This window comes from Solanum verrucosum, unplaced genomic scaffold (genome assembly GCF_900185275.1).
Source record: "Solanum verrucosum unplaced genomic scaffold, falcon-dt-bn FXZP01000199.1, whole genome shotgun sequence".
Taxonomy (NCBI): Eukaryota; Viridiplantae; Streptophyta; class Magnoliopsida; order Solanales; family Solanaceae; genus Solanum; species Solanum verrucosum.
In genome coordinates this window covers 2,680,791-2,704,015 of record NW_026020049.1, presented here as the reverse complement: position 1 = coordinate 2,704,015, position 23,225 = coordinate 2,680,791, and the positions used below count along the sequence as shown (strand labels likewise).

The window sequence follows — 23,225 nt, the reverse complement described above, 5'->3', positions numbered from 1 at the left end:
TTGCAATTGGAGAGATGGCTATAAGAATTTTAATTTAGCCATTTTGAATTAATTTGTAAATTCAATTAACAATTAAATAAGACAAATTAATATAATTAACTAACGAGCTTTTTTTTTTAATTCTAACGAAATAAAATAATTAACTTAATTATAAACTAATTAACTCAAAAATATGAACTATTACTTAACTAAATTAATTAACCAAATATTTAATTAACACAAAATCTTTTTGATGCGATTTTCGAATATTTATAAAATATACTAATTATGTACATAATTAAATAAAATATATTTATTATTTAAAAATTATAAAACGACCAAAATTACTTTAAAATAACTTGAAAGACGTTTTAAAATTTTATAAAGTCAATTATTTCAAATCCTTTGAAATTAAAGAAGCTCGTGTTAATCTATAACGTGGAGGGCCAAAATTCGGTGTCAACAAGGGATAGTCGAATGGATTTGAAAAATGCACGAGTCTGAATAAGTTAGTTATGGTAAAATTCTATCGCACGATTTAGATGTAAATTTTTCTTTAATGCTTGTAGTCCCTTATAGAAGGAGTGGGCCCCTCACAACCCTAAATAAGATCCTACTGACACGACTTTATAGACACCCTATGACACTTGATCTCTGTGCTCTGATACCAAGTTTGTCACTTCCTGAGCCTACACCCTAGACTAGCCGGCACTTGAGAACCATTGTTGGTCCCCAAGCAAACCCTTGGATCTGACTAATTACTTTGTAGAATACTTACACAAGCGATAAAGGTCTTAAAATATAATTTTGAACATTTAAACTCAAAGTAAATACTCAACTCAAACTATCTATAAAATACTCAATAACATAAGTATAATAGTTTGCAAAAACATCTCAAGGAAAAGTAACTACTAAAAGACTCTTCAACTCTATCTACCTATGGAACCTCTGATGTTTAGGATATGTCGGGACAAAACCCACGACGTCTCAAAACAACTAGATTAAAAGTAAATGTGAAGTCCTCTGGAATGCAATGAGGCTCGCCAAAACTATCTGGAGTGTAGAGTGATCTCAACGGAGTGCGTGTTGATGATCTTGAACACTATCTGCAGGTCGAATGACATTAGTACATTTAAATGTACGAGTATGTAATATAGCCGAGGTGAAATAACTGAATAATGGTATTGGAATAGATAATAATATACTCAAATTGAATGTAAGGAAATAAATGAGTTAAATCATTAAAAGATTTACAAAATACTTTCTCATTACTGAACTCAACATAATAAGTGATATATAAAAATACAATTTAACTATATTGAGAGATTATCTAATCGACAGCCATCACTATGAGCTACGTGATGATACAATGTCTTGTCCACGCTGCCAAAAGTGTCCTCTATCGTGCTAGGATATAGAACCTCTCAACTAAGTGGATCTACTAAGAAATAAGGATTCATCTAAAAAGTATGATCCTATACCCATGTTGGCAAGACATTGTTTATGGGGACTATGAGTTGTCTGAACTCTCCTCCATATCGGTGCTCAATACTACTCCCAATAATATATATATATACTCTTGTTCAAATGTATAATTCATACTCTTTCTTTGGTTTGAGATAATTGCTCATACTATCCTCTTAAAAGAGGTAACTACTCTCAAATATCTCGGAAACTCACTGCTTATTTAGAAAATAAGGTTTCTCTTTTCTCAATGCAAAATTACATTCTTTGGGTTGAGATCATTACTCAAAAGGGAGCCTTTATAAGAGGTCATTGCTCGAAAACTCTTTTAACTTTTCTACAAATAATATTCTCTTTCTTCATGTAAAAATGAAACATTTGAGAATTACTTAGTTCTCTTGTACTCTTGCTTAAATCTTGGTTAAGCTCTTTCTCAAACTCCTCTTCACTTTCTAAAAACTCAGTTTAAACAATTATGTTTTGTTTAAAAGATTCTCAATAAGAACTCAATGATACACAAAAAATAAGGTTTTTGTTGAAAAATAGACATGAACAATCAACTCAAGAATCTCAATGCAAGATATAGCAACTAAATAATCAGGAAATAGAATTTAATAATCAGTAACTCAAGAACTCAGAATTCAATATCAACTCAACTCAACTCAAGAATACTTAAATCTAAGGATAGAACCCTAGATTACTCTTTTACTGATTTGAAAGTAGATGTAGGGCACGAAGACGATCCAGTCCAACACAATGATAACCTTAAAGTTTGAAAAAGAACTTAATTAGAAGGCATGAAACCCTAGCTTTCGTCTTTCCTACACTTTTCTTGGAGATGAAGGGTGGGGAAGAACCTTGGATTGAAAACATTAGGATTCTTAAAGAGAATCTTGAACTTGGAGTCTTTCGATCTTGAAAAATTGGAGAAATCCCTTTCTTGGAGTTCTTGATCTTTGGAAGGATGAAAATTGGGGGTTTTGAGATTTGTTATACATATAATGATGTTATTGGGTTGTAAGATGGACTTAGGAAAGTTGATTTTGGATAAAAGGTCAATAATACCCTTCTAGGAACATAAGAAAATCATAAAAATAAAAGAAAATGACCTTTTAATGAATCATGCCGGCCAAATCGATGATCTGGAGGTCTCCTCGCCAAAAATACTAGGCGGATCTCCCATTGGGACTTTAGATCACCTAAATCGACAAAAGCTTAGGGTTTTCAGAACAATTCGAGGAGCTAATTCGGTGATTCACCAACCCATTTAGCGGATCACTGATTGAGCAGGTGAGTTCGCCCAATTTTCCAGCTCGGGTATGTTTTAGTAAAACAACCATAACTTTTACTCCAAACTCAGAATAAGGAAAATTCTATGGCGTTGGAAAGAAGACTCATAGAACTTTAATTTGATTGGTCATAGGACACCTACTTCATTATATTATGAGAAATATGAGTGTTTAAATTTTACCTTTATATGAACTCATGCGAGAACGTAGCCAATAGAAATGCTTTGAACTTGACTTTAGATATTTTTTTTGTCATTCCCCGAGCCTACACCCTGGGCGGAACTGGCACTTGAAGACCATTGTTGGCCTCAAGCGAACCATTGGTCTGGCTTACTTAACTCAGCGGAAGACAACATTCATATCTATAATGATCAATGAACTTAATTGAACTTAATAAAGAAATAACTAAGAATGTTTTAAAGATTAAACATTCAACTTGGCCAAAAGTGGCAACCCAAGTCTTAACAATAAGAAAAGATAATGAAAAGACTCAAAGGACTAACATCTGACTGTCTATGAAGCCTCTAAAACAACTGAAATGGATGTTGGGACAACCCCCACAACATCCCAATGAACTAACTAGAAAGCAATAAAAAGGAGTCCTCTGGAATGCAAAGAGGCTCACTGACTGACTCTGAACTGCTCACTGGATCAACGGTGCGCTGGAATGCCGATCCTAGTTACCTGTGTCTGCATCATAATAAGATGCAGGTCAACTGACATCAGTACATTGAAGGTACGAGTATGCGAGTTGGAATGCTAACAAACATAGGCTTGAAAAGGAACCTGAAAGAAACACTTACCTTGGCTCTTCTCAACTCATGAATACTTAACTGAACTCATTTAAATATAAAGCAGTTTAAACAAGTGCAATATAAAGAAACGTTGTTTAAAAACATGATGTCAACTCTGTGTATGAACAAGGATACAACATAACTCTGAAATGTATGTAAAATACAATAATCTGATGTATATAAAAATACAATAACTTCTATGGGAGTTTCTCTAACCGACAACCATAACATAAGAGCTATAGTGATGATACAACGATCTACCTCACGCTGCCAGCGCATCCTATACCCGGCCAAAGGTATAGAACCTGAACTGCCTAATGGATCCACTAGTCTATTGCGAAAAGGATTCATCTAAAAAGTATGACCCTTTTCTACCCATGGTGGCTACATGGTTCTATGGTGACGAGAGTTATCTAAACTCAATCTCGTCCCCAATTCGGTGCTCAATACTACTCCCAAAATATACTGGCTCTTATGTTTTAAAAACATACTTCTTCTGTGATTTGAGATTAGTGCTCAAAAACTTAGCTCAAAGGCTATCTTGGAAATCAAAGTTTCCCCTCATGCTTCATTAGAAAACGATTACTTTTTCTGAAAACTAGCCCGAAGGCTCTTTGGAAATCTCAGTTTCTGCTCTTATTTAAATGTGAAAACATTTTAAATCTCTTTGGGAATACATAGTCCCCATATACTCCTTTGAAGGAAAGAACTTCAACTTTACTCTTTACTGAACTCAAAACTTAAGTCTTAAAACAAAGTTAAAGCATTTGTGAAAGACTTTTGAAAACTTTAAGGACTCATCTTAACTTGACTCTTGACTTTGACCTTAACTGCTCTTGACTTGACTCTTAACTGATCCTTGAATTGAATTATGGATTCAAGGATTAAGATTTGTGACTGGAAAGATCTCATGATGTTTAGGATTGATTCTAGATAGTTAAACATGAGAAAAGACCGAAAATCAATATTTGAAGGTGTGTTCGCGACGCGGAGGCATAATTTAATTTTGGTTTTGAAAATGTCTTTTGAGGCAGAACACCTCGTGTCAGCTCCGCGACGCGAAGCTGAGATGCTCAAATCAAGGCACTAGACGCGCGGCCACCTCTAATTTCGTCCGACGAAATTTCTTCTTCGTTTTCCAATCCCAATTCACCCAAATTCGGTTCTTTTTCTTAAATCACTTTTAGATACAGATACCCAACAAATGTACCTAAGAACCTAACTCGAAACGGCCCTATAATGCAATGTAACAAACTCAGAAACTTCCCAACTCAGTCATATTCAAGAACAATATATGAATTCAAGAATAGGTATCAAGATCATCAATATTCAAATGCTTTTAGGACGAATCCAAACTGAAATAAATATGCTTGGCATGTGGGAGAACGATCCCAACGTTATGAGAGCCTCACATACCTGATAGAAGTAAATCTTTGGCGAAACACCAAGTTCCTTGATCGATCTTGATGAATTTGCCCTTTTTCTCCTTCTTCTTTTCTCTTCTCCTTTCTCCTTAGCCCTAACGTGAAATCCCAAGTTCTAAAACTGACTAAGTTCTGAACTGACCCATATTAAACTCCTAAAATTGGATTAAAATAATAGGGCAGCGAAAAGACTAAAATACCCCTTATATTTCCGGATTGGACATTTCCTTAATCTAACAACCCAACTTCCAAAGGGCATAACTTGCTCATACAAATCCGTATTTTTTCCTGCAAATTTCCATACTAATCCACAGGAAAATCCCCATGGAATTCACACTTTTCTTGTAGTGGATCTGCATAGCTCAAATAAAAAAAAATATATGTTTCTTGGAATACCAACAAAATCATGTGTGGATGAAGAACACCAGAGGAATTCTGTTCGATTTATCAAATTTTCTATACAAAATGTCATCTTCAATTTTTTGTTTTTGAATTTTCAAAATAAACTATGTATCTAGAAGATTTTGATGTTTTTAGGGAGTGATTTTTGCACATTTACGATATTTGAAAAGATTATTAGAAGATTATGATATTTTAGAAAGTAATTTTAGGTCAATTGCCATATTTAAAAAGATCACTCAAAGATTTAGATATCTTAGAGAGTGATTTAAGCCCAATTACAATATTTGAAAAGATCACGTCGCATCATTTGGTCACATAAATTATTTGTTAGGCATATTCACCTAAAAATACAATTAATACATTAGGTAGCAAACTCAAATTGTAGCTACGAATTGTAAATTGAGAAACTGTAACTAAGGAGCCATAATAACGACCACTTGGTAGTTATTTTTAAAAAAATTCTTTCATTTATTAGTTCAATCCATTTAGTCCAATCCATTTCAGCCCATTAAAAATTTAATTAATTATGTAGTTCAAATTTACTAATGAAAAATCTTGTCAAAATAATTTAAGAAGACTTTTTTGCCCTTAATTTGATATATCATACATAACTATAATAAAGAAAAATAATAATTTTATAGAGTACTAACTTTTAAAAAAAAAGAACAAATAAAACAATTAAAATTCAGTAAAAATTGAACTGGTTGAGTTATGATTCATTACTTGATCCGTTTTGACCCAAACAAACTTGAATTGAATTAGTTCATGATCCATTTGTTATCTTGACTCATTTTGACCCGCTCAATTTTGACTTAACTTGGGTAACTGCCACCCTTAAGTAAAATCTAAAAAGAGAAGCAGATTAACTTTATTTTTTTATTTTTTAAAATGGAATAATTGACTTTTTAAAACCATTTAGAATTCTAATGAAATTTTCATTTCTTTTTTATTGAAATTTTTATTTTCACACACAAAAAATTGAAAAAATATATTTTATGAGTGAGAAATTAATCCTAATTCCTCAAATGCAAAATAGGAAAATCCAAATAAAAGGTTATTCTTTTTTTGGGTCGGTGTACAACTGTACATTAGAAAAGGTTATGCTTTTGGGGATTGGAATATGCCACAATTTCAAACAGAGAATAATCTATTATTAATTCCAGATCATCCAAAAGAGGTTTCCTCGATTATCGAGCCGAGGGGTATAAAAGTAAATACAACTGTAATCTTTCCGTGAAGAAGTAATGCACTATTGAGTTGGCATGCCGCCAACGTTTTCCAAACATAAAAAAAGGGGGGGAAGCAACCTGTTTTTGACTCGGATCCGAATTCCAACAACCACTCAAAACGCGCCACGTAGTCCACGACGTAAAAACACATCTTAACTAAGTTATCGATTTCATTTTATATAAAAAAAAAAATTGATATTTAAAATAAATATTTGTACAATATAAATTATTTTATTAAGAATAAAATAAATATGTCATTATTTTAGAATATTCGAAAAAAAAAAAAAAAAAACGAATCATATGAATTGTTACCGTGAAAGTAACAAGTTTCAGTTCCAAAGTTGGTTATAAGCGGCCACGCGACGGATTATCATCATATATAAATCCCTCTTCTTTTGTTTCTCTACTTTCTGCTATTTCATTCAGGTAAATTTACATCTCTTTTTCTCTTTCATGGAGTTGGAGCTTCTTCTTTTTTTTAACTGTTTTATAGATTATGCAGGAGTGTTTTTCTGTATTTGATCTTCTTGTGTTTATACTGATTGACTTGTTAAAGTTGATTGTTTTTTATTTTGTGGAATTGATCATCTATTATGATATTTATATGTTGTTATCTTAAGTTAAATTTGAACTTATATACATTTTGAAGTCGTGATTCAGGAGTTGTAGGGTGAGATTTTTATAGGTTTAAGGGTTTTTGTTGTGTTGTAAAGTATGTACTGAGATCAGATTAGCTAATCAATTGGTACGCTTTTGTCCCAATTATGTGGCATAGTTGGAATTTCGACATTTAAACTTCTAAACGGTGAATTCGGACATAGAAGCTTTAACTTTTTTGAAATAAAATTTATATATTTGAAATTATGTAAAAAGTAGTATAAATCAAATCACAGTGTCGTTCGGGATGACTCAGTTAGTTTGAAGGGTGGTTATCCACACGGATGACCCGGGATCGATCCCCCTCAATGCCTTTTGAGTTGAGCTTGTCGCATAGGGCTTTCCTAGTGCGGTTTACATCCCCTGTGTGATTTGTAGGCTATTACATAATGAGGGGTTTATCCAATGCACACAAAGTGCTCACCATAGAGTGCTCACCCGAAGGGCAGAGGTTGTAGCGGCTGCGGGTTATTCTGGAGTTTCAAAAAAAAATTAATCAAATCAGTAGTTAACAACTTAAAATATCTAAAAGACATATCAAGAAATTTTGTTGGTTGAATCTCAATTTCAATTGTACCACAAAAATTGTCCCATGAAGGGAGTATCATTTAAATTTTTTTGGTTGATGATATTGAGGCGATCAGCATAGGTAGGTTTAATTCACTATTAAGATAGTTTTGACAATGGGTGTTGGAATTTATCTGCGGTTGAAGGATTTAGCTGCCTTTACATAAGGTTATAAGAGATGATTAATGTGTTTTCTACACTTCATACAGATTTTACACTATTTGCTTTTTAAAGAAATGAAATTTGCATTTAACTAAGTTCTGCTATTTTGTCCAGACGCCTGCGACTGATTGTCTCTACTTCCCTTTGATTCCCTTCTCATCTGGTTTCATCTTTGTTTGCTTAACATCCTGTGAGCATTTTTTTAATGTTAGGTTACTAATCAATGTTGTTCTCGCTCGCTAGATCCACTGACAGTTCTTTTCTAAACCTTCCAGGGGTATTTGGTTTAATAAACACCGCATGGTTTGCACGTTCTTCATGAATTCGAGAAGCACTGCTGCAGCCACTCTTTCCTGTAAAGCGGGAAACGAGAACAGCTCACTTTTCTGGATTTTGGTCAGCCTCTTCCACCAATTTTTCGGAACACTTGTTACATTTGAGAATTTCCTTCTTTTCAAGGCTATCGTGAGGCGACCTTCAAGGGCAGTTCTCCCATAGCCGTGCAGAAGTTGGGGTTGATCTACTATATTCCCTCCCTCCTTGTGTAACTTTTGGTAAAATGGTTTCTGCTAAAATTTCACAACCAACTGGGAAGCCTTTACACAAACACGTGCTGCTCCCATTGCAACACCCCAAAGTCGTATCACTTGATGATGTTGATATGGATTTCTCAGACATATTTGGTCCTGCTCCAGCTCAAGTTTTGAGCTCTGAGAATGTTGCAATGTCAGAAACAAATGGATTTGTATATGAAGAACCAGCTGTAATTTATAGCCGTTCTCATTCCTTTGTTGGTCCGACAAACTATGTCAGTCAATCGTTGAAGCTTAGCAAACTCACGCTCCGTGAGAGTGAACACTTGTTAGAGCTTGTGGAGGGTAGTGGAGAGACCAATGATCATCTTGAAGAAGCTACTTCCGATTCTGCTGTTACTGATAAAAGTGATGTTCATGCTGATGCTAATACCCCAAGGTCTGTGGGACTTAATGATTTCGAAGTCTTAAAGGTTGTTGGACAAGGTGCATTTGGAAAAGTATATCAGGTGAGGAAGATCGGGACTTCTGAAATTCTTGCGATGAAGGTTATGCGGAAAGATAGGATTTTGGAGAAAGATCACACTGAGTATATGAAAACAGAGAGGGATGTATTGACAAAAATAGATCATCCATTTGTTGTGCAGCTCAGATACTCTTTCCAGGTGATGCTTTGCTACGATTTTATATAAATTGCTCTCTTTACAAAAGCTGTTTGGACTTGCATACATTTTATGCAACTCCGGCCCACTACAAGGAATTACCTCAAACTTGGTTCTCAGCTGTGAACTACACCATTTGTTTCCTTAATATGTATCCGATTAGTTTACATTATATGACACTTCTAAGTGTTATTGATTTCTTTTTATCTATTTCCTCTTAATGCAGACCAAATACAGACTATACCTTGTGCTTGACTTTGTTAATGGGGGACACCTTTTCTTTCAACTCCATAGGCAGGGCTTATTCAGGTAGCATGATAAAATTGTTGAGAATATAATTAAATAATGAAAGAGTGCTCTCTCTAAATGCTCAAGCTTTTAGATGAGATAGTCACACACTTCAACAAAAATAACCCTTCTGAAAAATCTAGGACTATTGTGGTTCAAGCAACTAGCTAACTTACTTCTTTTCAGGGAGGATTTGGCCCGCATCTACACTGCTGAGGTTGTTTCTGCTGTTTCTCACCTACATTCTAATGGCGTAATGCACAGGGATCTCAAACCAGAAAATATTCTTTTGGATGCTGATGGGCATGTAAGATATCCCTTCTCCACAACCCTTCTTTCCGATTGCTTTTAGTTAATATCTTTTGATTCTCATGGAAAGACCATGGACTAGTTTTTAGTTCTATTAGTGGATAACTGAAAGGAACTTTGTTGTTTGGTTTCACAAGGATTTGGAATCATTTGCGGTGGTCCTCCATTGACCTTTTGAATTTGTATTATGGTTGCTGCAGGTAGTGCTGACTGATTTTGGCCTTGCTAAGCAATTTGATGAGAGCACGAGATCCAACTCTTTGTGTGGAACTATCGAATATATGGCACCTGAAATTGTTCTTGGAAAAGGTCATGATAAGGCTGCAGACTGGTGGAGCGTGGGAGTTCTATTGTATGAGATGCTGACAGGAAAGGTTTGTTATTTTATTTAATAAGTTGCATTGAACTTTGAATTCCTTCAGTCGGCTGCAGCAGTAGTAAAAAAATATAAAGCTTTAGTTATCAGTATGTTAAAAGTTAGGGAAATCATTGGCTCTCTTTACACTTGGTCAACACATATCATGTAACTTTGTTGTCTATGCTATTGTACACATGCAATCGTCTGCCATAACTTCTTCTTCTATGAGTTCCTTGAGAATTTATATTTCTCACTTAACATGACATCCTTCATATGCTTACTTTACATAAACTGTATTTCATTACCCTAATCTTTTCCTCATGTGGATTTTTTCAGCCTCCATTTGTTGGGAACCGACAGAAAGTTCAACAAAAGATCATAAAGGACAAGATTAAGCTGCCAGCATTTTTGTCTAGTGATGCACATTCATTGTTGAAAGGGGTAAGCTACATTTCTTTCTATGATATGATAGTGGTTACCGACTAACTGATAAATCTTAATATAGCAGGCACTTCATGTCCATTTAAATGCTTTAGATCACATATCACTTATTTATGTTATTATATGCTACTTTTATGCCATATATGGAGTAATTAATTCTACTAAGAAGTAGGATCATATTTCATATTACCAGTAAAAACCAAACCTCGTCTGAGCTGCGCTATGACTCACTTCTGTATATGCTACTTGGGGATACAAAGCTAAGATAATTTGGAAGGCCCTACTGCTTAGTAGATAGTGTTATGTATCAATTAATGTGTAAATACCATCTACCAGGCTAAATTCCATTTCTCATATAGTCACCGATATTAAGAACTTGGAAATTGGAAACTAGAGGATTCTTATCAATCTTATGTGTTTGTATTTCTTCAGCTGCTACACAAGGATGCAAGCAAGCGCCTTGGCTGTGGATCAATAGGTAGTGATGAGATAAAAAGTCACAAATGGTTCAAGTCTATCTATTGGAAGAAGTTAGATGCTCGAGAAATTCAACCAAGTTTCTGTCCACAAGTTTCAGGGAAGCTGTGTATTGCCAATTTTGAAGAGCAATGGACCAGCATGCCTTTGCTAGATTCACCTGCTGCTAGTCCAAAATCTGGTGATAACCCCTTCAAGGGTTTCAGTTATGTGCGGCCAGCAGAATAATTAACCATCACGTGTGATCTCTCACTCTTAACCCTACCATGGTTTCCGAGGCATAGGAGCTTTTTCTAATTCCCTGCTATTTACTTCTTGAGTCACTTATAGGCTATAGGGAATGTTCTATGATGTATATATATAACTATGTTGGAAATACTTGTTTGTACAAGAACCCTACCAAGGGCTTACAACTCTATGTTTGTCATCTACCTTTCCGCTACACGAGGAAGTATTGAGTAAGAAGTGTCTATACTGGGACTTCTACACAAATGAGTTATATCAGAAAACATTATCTCATATAGTTTGGTCTAAGTCCATTGAACATGCTTTGTTGAAGTCAGTCCCATATTATTTCATCATCCTGTATCTTAGTCATTGGCCATTGAGAATCCGAATTCGATTGGCCACTTCATAACTACTGGCTTGGGTCAATCTTTGTTGAGACATCAAATCCTTTGTCTTCTCCTGATACAACATTTTGTACCACTGTAGAAGAAGCTGTATTTGAGCATGTTTTTGTAGGGGGATCATACTGTCGAAATTTTATAGTACATTGCTATTGAGATTCTATTACATATTTCAGATTTCTTCAAGTACTAGAGAGTGGAGAATAAACTATACATTGATAATAAGTACTTAATACAGTAACTGTTCATCTCCATTTACTTCCTCGTGTTTGGATTAACATCTAACACAGAAGGTGTAGCACCATATGAAATTCTTTTCCAAGCTGCAAATTTTACTTCCTTACTTGGCTTAATATACATAGAAACACGTAAGAATATTGTTACACCAGCAGTAAATGGCAAAATTAACGTGACAAAACCAGAGTTTTAGAATAGCATTTTCGGACACTGCAGCGAAGCAACAGTATTATCATCCTGGGGACCTTGTAGACTCTGCGAGATTCATCAACTTCTGTTGGAGCTCTTGCTTTTTGACGCCTACTAGTTTGTCCACTTGACGGCCATCTCTAAAGAAGATGAATGTTGGAGTAGCTTTTATGTCCCACGAAGTACTCAACTCCTGCATCAAGTAGTTTTAACATTTACCAATGTGTATGAGTTTAGAGGAGATGGTTTCTTCTAGCATGTTAGCAGAACAAGTGCAAAACTTTATCGGGATAGGTATCGTAACTATGGCTGCTATAAACTGAGTTGATACAAATAAAAGACAATAGTACAAAACTTACAGCTAACTCATCCACGTCCACGGTTAGAAATATCATTGAAGTGTATTTATCAGCAAGTTCATGATATCCTGGTGCTGCTGCTCTACATGGGTTACACCATGACGCACTGAAATTTACCACCGCCTGTTGGAAGACAAAAGAAGTAAGGTAAGGTGTTATTTGATGAGAGAAAGATATTCACAACAAAAATGCACTACTAACTAATAAAAAGGAAAAAAAGGTTGCAGGTTTTTGTGTTTAACTTATACTTGAGTCAAGAAAATATGCAGATGTTGGATCATGAAACTGAAATTTTGGTACCAACATTAATTTGATAAGAAACTTACGATCTTGCCACTGTCATTGGCTTCAGACATCTTTTGTTCCCACTTGTCCATTGATGTCACAAGGCAAATGTTTCCACCAGCAAGATCAAAAGTGGGAGGGATATCATTGTTTTCTTGACTACATACCTGCAAGAATCACAATTCTAAGTAACCGATTCTGAGTCATCAACAGAAAGACAGTTTTCCTACTTACCGCTCTCATGAATACAACCAGGGGAGAATGGGAAAGGGTTAGACCTCCTCCCCCAATGCCAAGGCAGAAAGGAAGAAAAAGGGGATGAAACACCAAAAGGAACAAGAAAGATGGATATATGGGGAGGGTACGATGTACACCGACCTTACCCCTACCTTTGTGGGGTAGAGAGGTTGTTTACAATAGACCGGAAGCAGTGTATTCCAAAGCAGGATTGGAAGAATAAATATGAAGGCAACATAGCAAGATAAAAAAGCAAATACAACAACAGATTGAAATACACATTGGAAATTAAGCGACTACTAAATAATACTAGTACTTGCCCCCTACCTCTTCCGACAAATTGCAAATCCAAAGATACAATTCCACAAAAGTCTTGTGTTGTCCTACATTATATGTATCAAGTAGGTGTAAATGCAAGTGAAGAGTTGTCGAGCAAAGAGCTGCATGTGTACTTGTTCGATGGATGGATAATATTGTGTAGCATAAGTTTCTCAAAAGAGTGTTGTTGAATATGTAAAATTAGATTTAGAAGTCAAGACAGAAACACAAGCATAGAACTCTAGAGTTATTTTGATAGATTACCTTAGTCCAGCACTGCCCCATGAGGGGGTGGGCAAGTGGAAGAACTACAACAGTTCCCTACAAGTAGGAAATCAAAAGTCATGTGTTGCATAAAACTCATTCATAGATTTTACTAATAAATTCAAAATGCAATCGGTCTTTGTAATCAATCAAAATAATTTCAAGATTGCCTAATTCTTTTTATGATACAAAATGGGGGAAACCGTTTTCAGGGATGTTTAAAAATAATAGGGCAAATTTCATTCACAAAACCACCATTTGCTTCATTTTCATTTCTATCAAGAGCGATATGTTCATTCGCAATGCGATTATAAGTAATTAAATGACTCATGCCCAGAAACAGAACAAGATTATTGAAATTTTAACCCAAAATAATCTATCATTGTAATAAGACCATATCGAATATTAATTCAGTTGTATTGACAAAGAAATGGAATCAGACCTTGCTAATTTAACAGAATGCGGCGAAAATGGTGATCACAAAGAGAAAAGGGAAAAATGAAAAAAATTGCACTGTTATCCAAATGAATAATGAACAACGGCTTTCCTGACTTGGTGCTTTTACATAACTAACTCTTCCCCAAATTGACACACTGTATACCAAAAGGTCAACATTACTTCCCCCATATCATATTAGTTGATCATCTTCCTAAAATTAATTGTCCGTTGTCCACATTACTAAGTTAAGAAAATAGTAATTAAAAGTTTCCTATATTACCTTTCCTATTAATTCTTTTTTAAAGGGTTCACATTTGCTTGTAAAATTATCCCTCTGTCCCTCCAAATATAAAGTTCTCTATTTTTTTAGACAATAAACTCCAATTCAATTCTCTTAAAACTCTCTAGAAAAGAATATTTTTCTCTCTCTTCAATATTATATTATTATTTCTATTTCATTCTTATTTTCTTATTTCATAATATAAATCATTTTTTTCCCAATAATTACTTTATACAATTTTCATGTGATATAAAATTTTATTTTTTCAAATTTTTTATTTAATATAAAATTATATTTTATTCTAAATTTTTAAATAACATAAATTGCAAGAAAATATTATATAATATACAAATTAATGGACAAATGCAAATAAAAGTGAAATACAATTACATAAACACTCAATTTTTGAAATTATTACGTTGCTCCCATAAATATTCTAGTAATGCATTACGGAGTTGAAAATGAGCATTTTTGTCCTTAATTTATTTTATGTCTAGCTAAAAATTGTTCAAATTAGAGATTTTCATCTACCACAATTTATGTCGTCGGAGCCTCTACGGCATCTTGAATTGGTGCATTAAGATCACGTTCATCCTCAATTATCATGTTGTGCAATATAATACATGTAGTCATTATATCATGTACCACTTTCTTTCTCCAAAAACGTGACGGTCCTGCAATAATTGCAAAACGTGATTGCAAAACTCTGAATGCACGTTCAACATCTTTTTGGCATGATTCTTGTTTCATCACAAATTAATTATTATGTTTTGTGTTATATTTTATCTTGTATTTAAATGATTATGTTATGTATTGATTGTTATCTTGTATTTAAATTATCATATTATGTATTGTATTTTTAAATTAAATTTTTCGTCTTATCATTTAATTTTGTTTATTCTTTATACAGAAAATTAATAATAAAATCAAATTATATTATTGACGAAAATTAGAAAAAAATAAAATACTATTAATTCGGGATGAAAGTAGTATATATTAAATAATATATTTTTTTAAATATTATATTACATTTAAAAATAATTATGAATATTAAATATTTAATCAATGATATTATATGTAAAATAATATGTTAATTAGAAAGTAATAGATATAATAATAAAATATTGAAAAAGTGAAATAGAGAGTATGAATAGTAGTTCTCCACCTCTCTAAATATGAAGAATAGAGAGTGATATGAAGGTGGGTTGGAGTGTCTATTCTCTATTTTACTCTCTAAATATGGAGAATGGAGAGTAAAATAGAGGTGGTTTGGAGATGGTCTTAAGAAAGCAATTATTAGCATAGTAAGTTTACCATTTTACCCCTATTAATTATGAAGTGGATGAATTAAAAATTTAAGATTTTCAAAAAGTTCTACCTTTTCAAAGATTTTAATTGAGGGTATAATAGGTAAAAATGTTTTGTTCTTTCTTGATTTGTCAAAATGGACAAGTAATTAGGACAACTAAAAAAGGAAAAGTGGACAAGTAATTAGGGACAGGTGGAGTAGTTTTAAAAAGGTAAATTAATAAAATTATCTTTTTATTTATGATATATTTTAATATGCTTGTAAAAAGGAAAACAATCAACTAATATGGGACGGAGAGAATATTTTCTATTTTAACGACTTTTACATCTTTTTATTTTCCTAATTATTTCTTTTTTTTCTTTATAATTGTTGAGTTTTTAATAAATAAAGAAAAGAAATGGAATTTTTTTCTTATTTTTCGAAAAGTTTAATGGGGAACTTTCACATATAGCCACACAAAAATAGCTCAATTACTCTCCATAGCTATAGTTTGATAATTACAATTCGTAGCTACATGTTATAGGGAGGAGAGAGACGAGCAAGACTGGGAGAGAGAGGAGAGAGGCGAGAGGCGAGAGAGAGGGGGCAAAGAGTGGGAGAAAGGTGAATTGTATATGTATATAGGTTAGATAATTGTATATTATACATATTTATTTGTATATATGGCAAGCGAGATTGGGAGAGGGAGGAGAGATGCGAGCGAGATTGGGAGAGGGAGGAGAGAGGCGAGCGAGATTGGGAGAGGGAGGAGAGAGGCGAGCGAGAGAGGGCAGAGAGTAGGAGAGAGGTGAATTGTATATGTATATAGGTTAGATAATTGTATATTATACATATGCATTTGTATATATGGCAAGCGAGATTGGGAGAGGGAGGAGAGAGGCGAGCGAGATTGGGAGAGAGGTGAATTGTATATGTATATAAGTTAGATAATTGTATATTATACATATGTATTTGTATATTCTGGCGAATTATACATATACAAATGTGGCTAATTATACAAACTCGAAGTCAACCCGCGTAATTAATGTATAATGTTAGTCGTGAGTGGTAATTATAGCAAACTATAACTATGATGAGTAATTAAGTAGTATAAGTTTGCTTAACCGCGTAATTTTCCCAAGTTTATTAGGCGTCAACTATTTTTTTCCCGCAAAGTGGATATGTTTTCTTTTAACACACTAATCTTAACATTTTCTCTTTTCTTGGTAAAAAAATAGAGAAAATTTCTAATAATAAGGCTATATAACTATAGTTTTGGTAATTGCGCTCTATAGTTATAGTTTTGATTGCTATGGATGTTATTGCTTTGTATATTTCGCTTACCCGTTTGTATATTTTGTTTGCGAATAGACAAACATGGTAAGTATATACAAATTCTGTATTTATATATTTAGAAAATTTTCAAAACTCCGTTTGTATATGCGCTTGCCAATATACAAATAGAGTAACTTTTATGAATTTTTCATAAATCGTTTACAAATAGTTAGGGCAAGCATATACAAATTCTGGATTTATACAATTAGGATACCGAATAGCAAAATTTCGCAAAATTGTAACCACAAATTAAAAATAATCAAAATATATTACATAATATACTCTAGATGTTTGTTATTTTGCATAATTTTCCCAAAAAAATTGACCCATGTTTTTAATATCTTAAAGGGAAAATGTACAAGTGCCCCCCTAGATTATGACCGAAATTCCAAAGACACACCTTAACTAAACTAAGGTACTATTACCCCCTGAACCCATTTTTATTGTAATTTTGTGCACCTTTTTGGCTTATGTGGCATCCAAATATCTCCCATGCGCCTCAATTGCGCGGAGTCACGGAGTGTGCCACGTAAGACAAAAGGTGTACAAAATTAACAAAAAAAAAAAAAAAAAAAGTTCAGGGGGATAATAGGACCTTAGTTTAGTTAAAATGTGTCTCTGAGATTTCGGTCATAGTCTAGGAGGTACTTGTATTTTATCCCTGTCTTAAAACGTTTTAGTTGATTTTGACACAAAATTGCATTTTGGTAAAATACAGAGCGAACAAATAAACTTTACCATAGTCCATACGTATAAAAACGTAAAAAAGAAGCAAATGATTTGAAAAGAAGTAGGTCCTTTGAGGGAAATAAAAATGAGACAACTGGTCAAATTGAACATTTGCTTTGCTGAATAGGCTTCACTTATTGTATATAATATGTTGTTTGTGAATTGTGAGTCAGCTTCAAAATGGAATTATGATATGTCACGAGCCAAAATACAATTTATGTGTCACAATCGACTAAAAAGGAAAAGGAGCATTTTATAAATAGGGGGAATTCGTTAAATTGAGGGATATATTTGAAAACTATGCTAATAAATTTGTCCTGATAGTATAACGAAAGTAAACAAAGATTTAAAAATAGAGAAAACAAAGTTCTCATTTATGTTGAGCTGATAAGTTTCTATAGAGGCCAGAATAGGATATAACATCAAGATAAAAAAATAAAATAAAAATAACACTACTTGTATGTCCAAGAACATGCAAAAGTTGGCAATGGAGATAAATTGCATTCTTAAAATGATCAAGAATTGAAAGCTGAATGACTAAAAGCTGCATTTTTCATTCAGGTGTTTGTGCATTAGAGTCCTTGGACCTGCTGTCCTCCGAGGAAGGTCTCGTTTCACCTTCTGGTTGTCGAATTTCTTCAATCATTCTAACCACTTCTCCCATAGCAGGTCTCATATCAGGCACCTTTGCTACACAAGCTAGTCCAATCTGAAGCATCTGCACCATCTCTTCTTCAATATTCTGGTACTTCAACAGCTCTACATCGAAAACTTCAGCAGTCCATTCCTCTCTAACAACAGACCGGACCCACCTAGGCAAATCAACTACCTCATCCTGCCCTGATAATGGGAGAGGGGATTTGCCTGTTAGCATCTCAAGGAGCAGCACTCCAAAGCTATAAACATCGGATTTTTGTGTCCCTTTCCGTGTTTCAATAACTTCTGGTGCGCGGTAACCAGCACATCTATATTTGTATGATATGTAGTTCATCAGAGGTGTTAAGCCAAAATCAGAAATGCATCCATCTAGGTCTCTTGTCAGGAGTACATTGGAGGACTTGATGTTTCCATGAGTAAATTTCACACCACCTTCAGTGTGGATGTGGGCAATTCCTTTTGCTGCTCCCTGAGATATCTTCAATCTTGAATCCCAATCTAGTGGAGTTCTTCCAATACCTCGATTACCTGTCATTCATTATCAAGATTGCGTAAAAATATGAATCATTACAGATGATCAAAGCAATTAATGTGCAAGAAAAAAGTTTAGAGGTTGTGTTGCTCGGACTCTTCAAAAATGTGGACAGGTACATGTTTGGAGGATCCAACATGGGTGCAGCAACACTTTGGAAAGTCTGAGCAACATACGTTAGATAGAGGTTAGCAATTATACCATGCAAGGCTGCTGACAAGCTACCAGCAGGCATGTATTCGTTAACAAGAAGTTTCTCATCCTTGGAATAATAGTATGCACGGAGTGGGACGATATTAGGGTGCCTCCCAGCCCTTCCAACTATCTCCATATGCTGTTCAAACTCTTTTTTAGCAACTCCTACTTCTCTCAGCCGTTTCACCACCACAATTGTTGCCTCATCCAAAACAGCTTTGTAAGCTGTACCATAACTCCCTTTACCAAGAACCTCAGCAGAAGCTCTAAGAAGATCCTCCAGATTGAAGCTGTAAGAGCAACCTTCGAAAAACACCAACTTGTTTTTCTCAGCATCTGGCACACCACTTCCAAAGTCCTCGGGTTTTTCACTTCTTCCCCCATTAGCCACCTTCTCTTTAATTATGCTAGTGCTATGACTCACTTTCTTTTTCAAGCAGCAGAAGGAGATTACTAAAACTAGGAGAAACATTACTAAAGAAACCACTACCACAATGGCAACGATGATTCCGGTACTTATTTTCTTAGAGTGGACAGCCTTCTGTTTTTCAGGGATTGCAGAGCCATCAGCTGCTGGAGAAGGTGACGGGGTCGAGGAACAGCTATTTAGAGGTGTACCACATAAATGAGAGTTTCCTGCGAATGATGTAAGTGGAAACTTCTGGAGGGGGTCTGGAACGGAGCCATTTAGCATATTGTAACTCAAATTCAGGTTAGTTAACCTGAGGGTGTCAAGGCTGGGGATTTCTCCTGTCAATGAATTGAACTGAAGGTTCAACACAGTTAATCGCGTCAAGTTCTTGATTGTGGGGGGGATTTCTCCAGTAAAAGAGTTAAAGGAGAGATCTAGTACACCAAGACGAGGAGATAAAGAAACAGGAATATCACCAGAGAAGCTATTATGCTGAAGGTAGACAGATTGGAGAGACGGTATCGAAAGGAGATCAGAAGGAACACTTCCATTAAGATAATTGGCTCTTAGACTAAGGACTTTAAGAGCATCTAGCTTGCCTATACTATTAGCTGGGATAGGACCAAAAAGTCCTACAGCAGGGAGATGGATTGCAATGACTCTCGTTCCATCTTTGTTGCAAGCTATACCAGCCCAAGATTTGCAAATAGGGAGAGCCAAATTCCAGTTGAGTTTTCGGATATGAGGGACAGATTCTGCAAAGTCGAGTAGCGCCTGTCTATCGGAATCAAGATCAGCTATAACATGAAGAAATACTGATAGCAGCAGAATAAGAAAAGCAATAGCTGCCAGTAAAGGCTGAAGCTTCATTATGTTTTCACTGATCTGGCAGACAAAAATGCAAAAGCAAGATCCTAGTTACAGCAGTCCTTCACTTCTTCCCTCTCTCCTTGACTACTTTTGAAGAGCATTAGACAAAATCAGCCGGTTGGTTCCGCTTAGAGGAAGCAGCTCATTAGCCACTGTGAAAGAGAGATAAAATCAGATTGCTATAAGAAACCATTAACAAATACAATGAAAAAGCTTTAACACAATGCAAGAAAACTCTACAATCCAGAAATAGTATCAGCTAAAGAAGTAACGAAAAAGGAAGAACTCTATCTCAGAATGACAGAAAAGAAAAAATTCATTTGGTTATTGCGAAAGCCAAGATTTACTCTTTTAGTTCTAAAATATATGGCACACAAGTTAACTTACCTATATGATATGCATGAAAGGGATCTGAGAGTTGTGTTGTTCAATGAAAGGGAAACTTCATTTGATTTACTACCTCTTCATATTGAAAATGGATCAATCCAGTAGGCAAGAATTATGACAGATACTAATTGAACTACTGAAGACAGATTTTCAAAGTGAGTGGGAAGAGGATTTATTGCATACTTTGCCTAAAGTCCTTTTGGCAATAAAAGCCATTCTTTCCATTGTAGGCCACTAAAAAGCAAGGTGCCAATTACTTTTTAAATCTTTTATAAGATGTTCACTATAAAGCAAGAGCATAAACCTTGACACTATATACTAGTAAAATTTTCTTTCGATAAACACGGATTTATACGAACTTCTTCAATTGGACAAAGTAGTAGAGAGAAAAAGAGTGAAACATAAATTCCCATCTCCCCACCTTACTGACAAAACAAAGATAGAATGGGTGGCAGGGTGGGTCTTTTTCAGTTACTAAAAACTCATGAAAGTAACAACAACACACCTAACGTAATCTCACAAAGTGGGGTCTGAGAAGGGTAGAATGTACGCAGACCTTACCCCTACATTGGAGGTAGAGAGGTTGTTTTCGATAGACCCTCAAATCAAGGAAAAAACAGTACAAAGCAGTCCGAAAAATAAATAACGGAAGTGAAAACGTCATGTCAAAATACTATAGACAACATGAAAAATCATTATAAACAATAATTACAACAAACTAAACTTTGGTTAATTCACATTCTTAAGCAAGTTTCAGAAGTCTTCCCCAAGTATTTTATTTGTATAATTGGAGGTGAAGATGCATTAGCATCGATAAATGGTCTCCGAATAGTCCTAAAACAGATGCCCACTAATAAAAAAGGTACCAGAATCACAATATTTAGGCATGTTAAAGATAATATATTACTAGTACAAGATAATAAAGATTTGATATTGTATAAGTAAAACAAATGTAGCATCACACAAAAAGTTAAAGTTTCATTATTTAAGCAAATCTGAAAGACTGAGATATCATCCATGACCTTTTCAATGTAGAAAAGTAAAAGAATACTGCTAGGTACAGTTATCCAGCTAGCAGAGCAAGTACAGCTACAATTTTTGTGCATTATTCATTGTTACAACAACAACAAACAACAACATACCCAGTGAAATCCCACTAGGTGGGGTCTGGAGAGGGTAGAGTGTACCCATTATTCATTGGTAATTATGTTTTATTGGACAGCCAAATATAATTAACATTTTTGAATAACTAAAGAAAGTATACTACATTAAGGAAGTGTAATGCTAAAGAGTGTCAAAAGGGGAAAAAAAGAGGTGATCCCCACAATTTAAAGTGATCCCCAGAAAGAAAAAAAAATAAAAAAAATTTCAAAATAAAGTAAAAGCAAAAGTTGAATGGTTGCTCCTTTATTCAAAGAATTAAAGAGATGGAATTCTATGCTAAAAAGTGTTCTATACCAACATTTCAAAGTACCCTCTTTTTGTGCCATTAACAATGGGGCTATGTTAAGCAACACCAATAATTGCATAAAAAGACCAAATTTAGGGATGTCAAAAACAATAACAACATAATCAATATCGTCCCACGTTGGGTCTCACTAGGCTAGAATGTACACAGACCTTACCCTATATTAGCCCATAGAGAGGTTGTTTCCAATAAACCCTTTGATTAAGAAAGGCAAGCACACAACATTTATGATTAACAACAGCAGGAAACCATATTGGTACAACAAACCCAGTGTTATCCTGCAAGTGGAGTCTGAGGAGGACTAGTGTGTACAGACCTTAACCCTATCTTGAGAAGATAGAGAGACTATTTTCCACACAAAACATAAAAATGTATTGGTAATGACATATAAAAACAGAGAATTATTAGTTTCACATCCACATAATTCAAATGATAATCAAAACAACATTCTTGAATGGGTAAAGATAGCTCGAACACCACGATTATCAAATAAAACAAAAAAAAAAAAACTCACACTGAATTGAAGGAGTGGTAAAAAGCCAAGAATGGAAGGAGAATTTAGTTATATCTGAAAAAAGAGGGGAGAGTATCTATCTATGTATCAGTAAAAGAGAAAAGAATTTGGGATTGGATGGTAAGTTACTAAATATAAATAGCTAAAAATAAAGAAATTTTTTGGTGTTGGATTGAATTTTGGGAATTTGAAAATAAGAAGGAGGCCCCAACGGTATTCTTCAAAACCAGAAAAAAAGGAAAGAAATTAAAGCTCTCTATAATTAATAAAAAGACTAGTAATTTGTATTTAGCATGCCGTTAAAAAAAAGATTTTAGCGATTATGTCGGCAGCCAACATTACATTAAGTACACACACTTGATTACAGACAGTACCTTACTAAAACACAACTCTCTCCATCTCATTTTATATATTACCTTTTTACTTTATACTAGCATTAAGAAATGATATAATTTTACCATTTTATCCTTATTTAATGTTTTCTTAAGTCAACTTTACTAATAAATGACCAGATTGATTAACTATTCTATCAAGGGTATAATAGGCAAAATATGGTAATTTATGCAT

The 23,225-nt window shown here is 34.3% G+C and overlaps 3 protein-coding genes across 5 annotated transcripts; 1 reads left to right on the top strand and 2 right to left on the bottom strand.

The window, feature by feature from the left end:
* The first annotated feature begins 6,905 nt into the window (after positions 1-6,905).
* On the top strand, positions 6,906-11,451 carry LOC125823142 (serine/threonine-protein kinase AtPK2/AtPK19-like). 2 transcript variants are annotated; one of them, XM_049502564.1, is made up of 7 exons: positions 6,906-7,007; positions 8,243-9,165; positions 9,389-9,471; positions 9,637-9,757; positions 9,960-10,133; positions 10,454-10,558; positions 10,991-11,451. In XM_049502564.1, the coding sequence occupies exons 2-7, from the start codon at positions 8,527-8,529 to the stop codon at positions 11,261-11,263; spliced, it is 1,395 nt and encodes a 464-aa protein (XP_049358521.1). In that variant the 5' UTR covers positions 6,906-7,007; positions 8,243-8,526; the 3' UTR covers positions 11,264-11,451. The 2 variants fall into 2 exon arrangements, with proteins under 2 accessions (XP_049358521.1, XP_049358520.1); XM_049502563.1 differs by lacking the exon at positions 6,906-7,007 and having other exon boundaries at positions 8,068-9,165.
* A 527-nt stretch (positions 11,452-11,978) lies between these two features.
* On the bottom strand, positions 11,979-13,587 carry LOC125823143 (thioredoxin H4-1-like). The gene is made up of 4 exons (XM_049502565.1): positions 13,554-13,587; positions 12,776-12,901; positions 12,450-12,572; positions 11,979-12,283 (listed from the first exon to the last, which is right to left on the bottom strand). The coding sequence occupies exons 1-4, from the start codon at positions 13,572-13,574 to the stop codon at positions 12,134-12,136; spliced, it is 420 nt and encodes a 139-aa protein (XP_049358522.1). The 5' UTR covers positions 13,575-13,587; the 3' UTR covers positions 11,979-12,133.
* Positions 13,588-17,977: 4,390 nt separating this feature from the next.
* On the bottom strand, positions 17,978-22,775 carry LOC125823065 (probable inactive receptor kinase At5g58300). 2 transcript variants are annotated; one of them, XM_049502479.1, is made up of 3 exons: positions 22,659-22,775; positions 19,014-20,441; positions 17,978-18,808 (listed from the first exon to the last, which is right to left on the bottom strand). In XM_049502479.1, the coding sequence occupies exons 2-3, from the start codon at positions 20,287-20,289 to the stop codon at positions 18,177-18,179; spliced, it is 1,908 nt and encodes a 635-aa protein (XP_049358436.1). In that variant the 5' UTR covers positions 20,290-20,441; positions 22,659-22,775; the 3' UTR covers positions 17,978-18,176. The 2 variants fall into 2 exon arrangements, with proteins under 2 accessions (XP_049358436.1, XP_049358435.1); XM_049502478.1 differs by lacking the exon at positions 22,659-22,775 and adding an exon at positions 20,677-20,888.
* Between the last annotated feature and the right edge of the window lie 450 nt (positions 22,776-23,225).

Bases quoted from the DNA above. Each gene is read 5' to 3' on its own strand.
- LOC125823142 (XM_049502564.1), top strand. From the start codon at position 8,527: ATGGTTTCTGCTAAAATTTCACAACCAACTGGGAAGCCTTTACACAAA. The intron at 9,758-9,959 runs GTAAGATATCCC...TGGTTGCTGCAG, and splicing joins TTTTGGATGCTGATGGGCAT to GTAGTGCTGACTGATTTTGG. The intron at 10,559-10,990 runs GTAAGCTACATT...GTATTTCTTCAG, and splicing joins CACATTCATTGTTGAAAGGG to CTGCTACACAAGGATGCAAG.
- LOC125823143 (XM_049502565.1), bottom strand. From the start codon at position 13,574: ATGGGGCAGTGCTGGACTAAG. The intron at 12,902-13,553 runs GTAATCTATCAA...TGATTCTTGCAG, and splicing joins TGGGGCAGTGCTGGACTAAG to GTATGTAGTCAAGAAAACAA. The intron at 12,573-12,775 runs GTAAGTTTCTTA...GTCTTCCAACAG, and splicing joins CCAATGACAGTGGCAAGATC to GCGGTGGTAAATTTCAGTGC.
- LOC125823065 (XM_049502479.1), bottom strand. From the start codon at position 20,289: ATGAAGCTTCAGCCTTTACTGGCAGCTATTGCTTTTCTTATTCTGCTG. The intron at 18,809-19,013 runs GTATAATTGCTA...AATGAATGACAG, and splicing joins CTTGTCAGCAGCCTTGCATG to GTAATCGAGGTATTGGAAGA.